A 7,737-nucleotide genomic window follows, 5' to 3' on the forward strand; every position below is an offset into this window, starting at 1 on the left:
AAAACCAGATTTGATAAAAAGAGTAAGTGAAACAATTTTGAACAACAGGCAATGGTGGGAGTCTGAAGAATAAGAAATGTAGTGATTCCTACACTGAGCTCTAAAAACTATGTTTAACAGCATTTGGAGAAGCATCTAAGTCCAGTCTGATAAAGTTTCAAATTTATTTCAGTCTTTGCAAGATCTATCTCATGGAAAGAAATACAGAGAACCTTTTGAATGTTTCAGCCCTATATACTGTATACACTATCCAGTGTACCCCTTTAAGGACATGAGAAATTATCTTGTATTTGTCATATTCCTAAAAGAACCTTCTCAAATCAACTCTCCTGTTCAATATCTGCACTGTACATTTGTAAAATTGCAGTGTGCTGCAAAAGTCTTGTGAGCTGACTGCAAACTTATTCTACTGGGTAGGTATAATTCCAAAATTCTTTTCCTGGTTGGTAGCCACAACTCTTCATAAGGCATGTGTTACATTCATTTTATAACAGTTATTTGAACATTAAAACTTGCAGTCAGGAACACTTTCTGGCATATTGCATTTTGTTATCATTGTGTATACCTGAATTTTAGATACTGTTAAAAAATTGCTGAGTTTTCTCTGTAAAAAGTGTTAAAAGAGCAAATAACAAATTTAAAGGAAACAACATTTAAAGGAACACAAACACATTTAAAGGAACATGGACAATATTTACTGCATATATAAACGTAAGGATATAATTTATGCAATGGTTGACAGCATTAACTTTGAGATAGTTGTCTCATGAGTGACACACACCAACAATCAGTTTTTGAATCTCAACTAACACATTTAATTCAGTTCAGAAGTTTTCTAGTAGTATCCACCCTTCTTTATTTTTCTAGTAATTTTGTTGGCTGAGTGTACACATGGCAGTGATTTTTCTCACTTTTGAGAAAAAAAAATAAAAAGACATTTTCATATGTTCCTAAGTCTCAAGACAAGTTTACTCACTTCGACTATTGTCTTAACCAAGCTGCAAACATCTGGTCACTCTGACTTATGTAAGTAGTTTCTGAAGAAACGCATGTTAAGCATGTTTAGAAAGACAACAAAAAATGCCAATAAATTATAAAAACATAATTTAGGTGAAAAAATTAATTTCTAGGTATAAATATCTGTAGGTAATCAAATTGCAGTATTTAAGAAGGCTATTAGTTTAGATTTTGTGATTGATTTTTATGCATGTGAAGTACAGTGTTTCCAAATGTCTTCTTTTCTGCCACTAGAGGGTACTCCAAGAACTTACAGTGTATTTGTAGGAAGGATTTATTCGGGGGTTTTTGGTCTGTCTGTAAGTGATCGAATACTGTTGTCATTCTAAACCTCAGAAATTTAACCCCCTAAAATCTTGAAGTTAAATAGCAACTTTCAAAACCACTCTTATACACCTTTTCATCAAAATAGCACAGCATATCCACATTATAAAGAACGCTGATTGACATGTAGTTTAGATTTAAACTCATCCTACTTTTAAATTATCTAAATTATTATCTTTTCTTTATTTCAGATGCAGTTCTCCGGTTCACATGGTGTTTCTTCATCCAGAGTTGGACAAGGCATTCCATTATTGGCAGGCTGAAGAAGTACGAAGCGAGTTCTGATCTTGGTCCCCGTTTCTCTGCAAACGCCTCTGCAGAGACCCCAGGAAGACCACTGAGAAACCTCACAGTCCAGGGGTGTTTCTGCAATACACACAACAAAAAGGTAACTTTACATGAAGTTGTACTTGAATCAAATGCACAGTTGGAAAAGCATTAAGGAGTTATAATCGAATAGCATCCTCTCTTATACAAAAAATACTTGTGATGATAATAAAAAAATCCGTATGTTGTCTCATAAATTTTTTAAAAAGTCTATTTTCATCTCCTAAGCTCATGGACAAAATAATTGTTATTGCAGCCTAGAGCATGTCTGAGGTATTATATCAGTAGTGTAGCATATTATCTATTGAATTGAAAATACATAATTCCTTTAAAAGAAAACTATACTTAAAATAATTGCACTCAAAAGAATGAATTAAAAAACATTTACTGTCAATTTTATAATGCATTTACCTTTTCATGGCTTACTAAAAACGCTGGGATTAAAGCTTTTCTCTGCTTTATTTGGGTATATTTATATTTCTTAGTAGGTAGCTATTGTTCCTATAGTTGGTCATATCAAATTCCATTTTAATTTTGTTGCAATTTGCTTCAGAAATACAGAAAAGTCCCATTTCTTACATTAAATCATCTTACTATTGTTTGGTGTGTACACTACTCTCCCACTTGGCAATAAAGATATTCTGTCACTGTAGACTTTCTAATACTAAAGGGGTTTCAGTATAATTTGCTGCAAGAAAAGAAGTTATAAACTCTCAAGTACTTTGCATAATGTATGCTTCTATTCAAAATATGTCTCATAAAAATATGGGTGAGTACTCCTTAGCAGGTTACATTAAAATATTGATTTGTCACAGGAAGTTGCATCAACACTTCCTGCTACAGCATTTGTGGGTAAAATAGGTGTGCACAAAACCATCTTTAAATGGCATACTAAGTGTGTGACACCTGGTATAAATTCCTGGCATTACGGTGAACTCACCACTTCTGCTGTCATCACTCATTCCTGTTTCTAGAAGGAATGAGGGACACAGCTTGACCTCTGGTAATTAAATCTGTCCTTTTGATTGTGGAATATGTTTTTAGGCAGACTGATTTACTGGTTGATATACAATAAAGTGGGGATTTGTGATTAAAAATGAATTTTGAAATGCCATACTTTAAATGCATCGTTTTAAATTTATACCCTGAAGAGGGCCAAATGTTCCTTTTGAATGCTGTGGGAGAGACATAACAGCAGATGACATATGTAACACTCATTTTGAATGTGTCTTCTTTACTAACAAAAGTACATTAAACCACTATAAATTGATAAATGCATTTATTAAAGTAAAATTCACCCATTAGTTGTATAGAGAACGAGCTTTATTTTAGTAGCTGTGAGGTGTCCAGCACAGAAATAGACCCATGCAATACTCAGACATTCTGGAGAAGGTCTTGGAACATGGCAACTCTTCTGGGAGTACATTGCTCCCTTGGAGCAAATATTGTGTTAACCATACCTTTGTTAATTCAGGGATTTGAAAATCACCCTTAAGACTGCCTTGAGTCAGTAGTTTGCATATCTCCCTACCTGTTCAAGGTTATTAGCTAATATTTTTATGAAAACAAAAATGAGAGAGAACCTCTCTCATTTGTGTCAGGATCATCTCGTTGTCAGGATTTATGTTTCTATTGCAAATAAGTCCAAACCAGTTGAATCATATCAATTTTTATTGCACATAGCTGTCAAGCCTTGTGACCCAGAAAGAGACAACAATAATAGTTTCTGGCTTCATCATCGTGTAAAAACTTTAGGGTGAATATTTACTTCAAAGTTGCAAAGGGTTTGTGAACTCTGATTCTGATCAAGTGTCATTTGTTTCTTATAAAATTCAGTGATCTTCACTGATACAAAGGCTTGAGTAGCTCTTACTGTGGATGCAACCCAATCCTTTGAACCATAGCTCAAATATGCAATCCCTCCCTTATTCTTTCAGGAATTCTCTTTTATGTCAACTGGCTTGTTTTATTTCCCATGTGTGAGTCTGGAAACTATTCCTATGCAGATAGGAGAATATTCTGCCTGATCACCTGTTGCATCCACAGCACCTGCCAGATTTCCACATATTTCTGAGTGAATGGAAATAACAGAATTGAGAACATCAACGTACTAATCACTTACCTGAGACAGAGTCTATTATTTCATTGCTTTTGGCTGGAAGATTAATAAAAGGTGCAGAAAGACCCAGCTGGCTTTTCTTTAATTTCACTATTGTTACTTGAGCAATAGGTGGCAGAATTTTGAGTTTTGGATAATAAAATGAGTTTGCTGGGTGACTTGGAGAGGAGCAAGTGATCTGCAAAATTAAAAGGGAAATATTAGCAAAATGACATCATATTAGTAAGAAGATAACTGTAAAATCATCTTTATACATCATGCTAATTCTTTCTGGCAAATAAATTGAGTACTCCCAGTTTCTGTGAACCTCATTTCTCATAAATATTCTGGTAGTCCCAGAATTTTGATGCAGAATGCTTTGAGACAGGGAAAAATGAATGGTATCCACTTTGGATAGTGAACTGTGCTGGGAGGTACTGAAAAGACAGTAATGTGAGGAAGGTTTGATGGAAAGAACTGGGTGAGTATTAAATAATAATATTAGGTATGCTGTCATATGGAAATAGGAAGCCAAATGCATTGTTTTCCAGATTCTCTGTACCTTTTCTCATTACTCATTAACACAGTATTTGTCTCCAGGAAAACTGACCTTTAAGAAGGGATTAACTGAATACTTGTAGCATTCAAAACACTTGAATTAAAATCCTCCGTTCCCTACATTTTTAAATGGCAAAAGCAAAGTATGAGGCATATAGAGGATCAAATGAGCAAAAGAGTGGGGTCATTGCAATAGCAGTATAATGTTCTTTGCAAAGTTCTTTGCTTTCCTTTAGGTCCTTTCCCTCAAATGCAAGTTTCAGGTTTCAGCAGCGCTTTCAACTGAACTCCTCCTCACATCAGTATTCACTACTAAGAATTTCCCTGTTTAGATAAATATTTAGCAATGTCAGGACTCTTGCCAGTATTTTTAGTTTCCTGGTGCTTTAAGGATAGCTAAATGTCATCTAAAAACTGCCAGCTTTTCCAGAAAATAATTAAAATGTAGAGAGAAGTTTTCATGAACAATCTGCATCTACCTAATAAATTTCAGAGACACAGAAAATAGAAAAAAACTGTAAGTTTATCAGCTGTGTTATAAATCCATCTGTAGAGAGCATCAGCACCTCCAAATACTAAAATCAGTTTCACAATTGTTATTTTTTAAAGGGAAGACTCAAAACATATCAGTATGAAGTGCTAATCTGTGTACATATACCTACCTCTTGAACTGTCTCCTGTGGAATAGTGGCAAAGTTTGGGGAGGAAAATGTGAAACCACTATCAGTTCCAGCATCATATGGATATAGATCGACTGATACTTCATCCATCCAGCGGTCTCCTTCACAGAGATTTAGGCTGTCAATGCCCACAAACCAGTCAGGGCTTGGAACTATTCGTACAACAAATGAAACCTAATGAAACAAAATTATCCATTAGGATTGTGTCACTCATTTTGGAATGCTTCAGTCCTGCTTACAGTAATTTTAACTCAAAAATTTTGAAATAATGTCATTATGCTCTTCTACTTTATAGAAACTGTGCAGTGCTCCCGGCAATGTGACGTGCTTTTTTGTAACTCTTTGCATTATATTGTTCCTACAAGTGAGAAGTCAAATATTTAATTTTGGGTGCTGGTGACATAAACTTTTGAAATTAATATGTATGTTTACTTACTAAGGGATGTCTTGGATGCACTTCTAATTCAGTAGAGGTTTGTCCTGTACCACTGGTAATTGCAGGAGCAGAGAAGATTCCATGTACACTCTGAATTTTCTCTCCAGCTTCTTCTATTTCTTTCATTAATACCCATGCTTCACCCTTTTCAGCAAAATCACGTACACCATTGCTGGCATATTCATTTTTTTTCCACATGCTGTAGTCAGAACTATGAGTAACACCTATTTGAGTGAATACATGGCATGACATAAAAGTCTGATTTACAATGTCCCTATTTCTTCATTTTCTCTGTTTTATTTCTGAGGTTAAAAAAAAGTGTCTATAAAATTGAGTGAACGCTAAAACATTTGGCTTATCGCTCTTTGTTTCAGCTGCAGCCAATTGAAAACAGAAGTCAATTGAAAACAGTTGCAGATTGCGGAAAATATTGTGGATACTTCATTTTATGAATTTCATTCTTAATAACTTTAAAAAATTTTTCCTTTTCCATCAGTTATCTTAAATTTGACTATTAAGAAGAAAAAAAAAAAAAAGATCACAGAGGTCAAGAGATTTATCTGCTGTTAAAACTGTGCAGACTTTACTTACCTAGCAGGGATGACCACTGTGCTGGGGGCCTGTAGAGTGGATACTGCTTAGGGAAAGCAGTCTGACTCCATTTCCCTATGAAGATTATCCTGTACTTAGCAAGTTCCTCTGCTGTGCAAATAGAATCATCCCCCACAGGCAAGCTGCTGGCATAACCTAGTATAGTTACAAGTACTGTCCAGATAACTTTACAGGAGCAGTAGACAAACATCAGGTTTTCCATTCCCTTCCACACAAAAAGAAAAAAAAAATCTGTTAGCCATATTAGTCACTCTAAACTCAAAATTAATAACAGTTACCTAATAAAATCTAACCTAGCATCAGTTATAAACAAAAAGAAAGCAGATATCCGAAACAATAAAAATTTTTATGCTTCTAAAAGCGTTACTATAATGCTTTCAGATTTGTTATTTCCATGCTATACAGAACAAATCTGTAACTTTATGTGGGACAAGTGTTTCTAATGAAAATAGAAATATCTTATCCTTGTCCATAGTACTACCTCTGAGAAAAATCTGTTTCTGATTTTCTTTTGAAATCTGATTAGAGTCACATCTTGATTTAATTAGAGTAGCAACTGTTTCTGTGGAAAACATTAGTGGTGTATTTATTCTTCTAAAGATTAAATTGCAGGTTACTTTGCCAAAAGAAATGATTTATTTTAAATTTGTGTTCTACAAAGGCTGTTTTACAGCATAACATTTAAAGTCAAATACATTTCATATTTGTATAAATTACTTTGCTGCCATAATGTGGAATAAAAATACATTGTAATTCCTTTATATTGTCTAAACTACACAGTTCTAAAAACCAACATTTTTTAAAAGTTACTGTCATAGCTTGTGCAAATTTTGTTTTTAAATTAACATGGTAATTGCATCAGACTGTTCAACTGCAGCAATTGTTTAAAATAACAGCCTTAAAAATTATTTTAAAATTATTTTGTCCTTTGAGAAAACTATACAAACATAACTAAATCTCTAATAATATATTAATTTGTAAAAATAGCTGTGAATACTCACTAAATATTCCTCTGGAGCACTGGTAGTGGGAGAGCACCTGCTTTTGCTGGCAGCTGAGTTGGTCTGCAAGAGAAGACAGTAGGAGTCTTGCTATTTATGCCTGAAGAGGGTCCCTTTGGTCCAACAGTTATTGCAATCTTTAGACTTTCCAGGTTTGCAAAAACCATGCCATCTTCTTGTTTGCAATCTCTTTGGAAGGACTGGCAGAGGTTTCCTGTCAGTCAACTGGTTCAGGTTCCTTATCAGAAGGCTGGGGTGCCGAAAAGACAAAATGCTGTTAAAAATACCTTGGATTCTTAGTAACAGTTCGAGTTTTCTGGTGCCTTTACAGTTCTCTGCTCTTATTAATGCCTCCAAGCTATACAAATGAACTGTTTCCAACACTGAAATAGTTCTGGTAAATACACTTTAAATGAGAAACATGTTTTCCTGTAAGTTTTATTGTCTGACAGATGCTCCTTCCAAACATTTACAGAGAGCTTGCTCACTCTCACACACCATATGTATGTGTTCAAATAAAAGGGGTGAGGCAGCTAAAAATGTCAAGAGGGGAAAAAAAAAGTTACATTTCATAATTGCACATACTGACACAGACTGTGTCTCCTGCAAATATGAATTAATTTAAAGTAGTACAGTGTACATTTTTGTGTTGTACAGGACCGTATGCTGGATGATGAAAGGGCT

At 34.5% G+C, this 7,737-nt stretch overlaps 1 protein-coding gene across 2 annotated transcripts; it reads right to left on the reverse strand.

Moving 5' to 3' along the window:
• Positions 1 to 672: 672 nt before the first annotated feature.
• On the reverse strand, positions 673 to 7,436 carry SPON2 (spondin 2). 2 transcript variants are annotated; one of them, XM_027885999.1, is made up of 6 exons: positions 7,060 to 7,436; positions 6,032 to 6,264; positions 5,441 to 5,664; positions 4,987 to 5,178; positions 3,791 to 3,965; positions 673 to 1,707 (listed from the first exon to the last, which is right to left on the reverse strand). In XM_027885999.1, the coding sequence occupies exons 1-6, from the start codon at positions 7,218 to 7,220 to the stop codon at positions 1,529 to 1,531; spliced, it is 1,164 nt and encodes a 387-aa protein (XP_027741800.1). In that variant the 5' UTR covers positions 7,221 to 7,436; the 3' UTR covers positions 673 to 1,528. The 2 variants fall into 2 exon arrangements, with proteins under 2 accessions (XP_027741800.1, XP_027741799.1); XM_027885998.1 differs by having other exon boundaries at positions 6,032 to 6,257; positions 7,054 to 7,162.
• Positions 7,437 to 7,737: the final 301 nt, after the last annotated feature.

This window comes from Empidonax traillii, unplaced genomic scaffold (assembly GCF_003031625.1).
Source record: "Empidonax traillii isolate 1590-97213 ecotype Southwest subspecies unplaced genomic scaffold, ASM303162v1 scaffold175:size1888319, whole genome shotgun sequence".
Lineage (NCBI taxonomy): Eukaryota > Metazoa > Chordata > Aves > Passeriformes > Tyrannidae > Empidonax > Empidonax traillii.

Excerpts from the sequence above, each read along its gene's own strand:
- SPON2 (XM_027885999.1), bottom strand. The coding sequence starts at position 7,220 with ATGGTTTTTGCAAACCTGGAAAGTCTAAAGATTGCAATAACTGTTGGA. Across the intron at positions 5,665-6,031 it reads ACAGTGGTCATCCCTGCTAG|GTGTTACTCATAGTTCTGAC; the intron begins GTAAGTAAAGTC and ends TCACTCAAATAG. Across the intron at positions 3,966-4,986 it reads CACAGGAGACAGTTCAAGAG|ATCACTTGCTCCTCTCCAAG; the intron begins GTAGGTATATGT and ends TTAATTTTGCAG.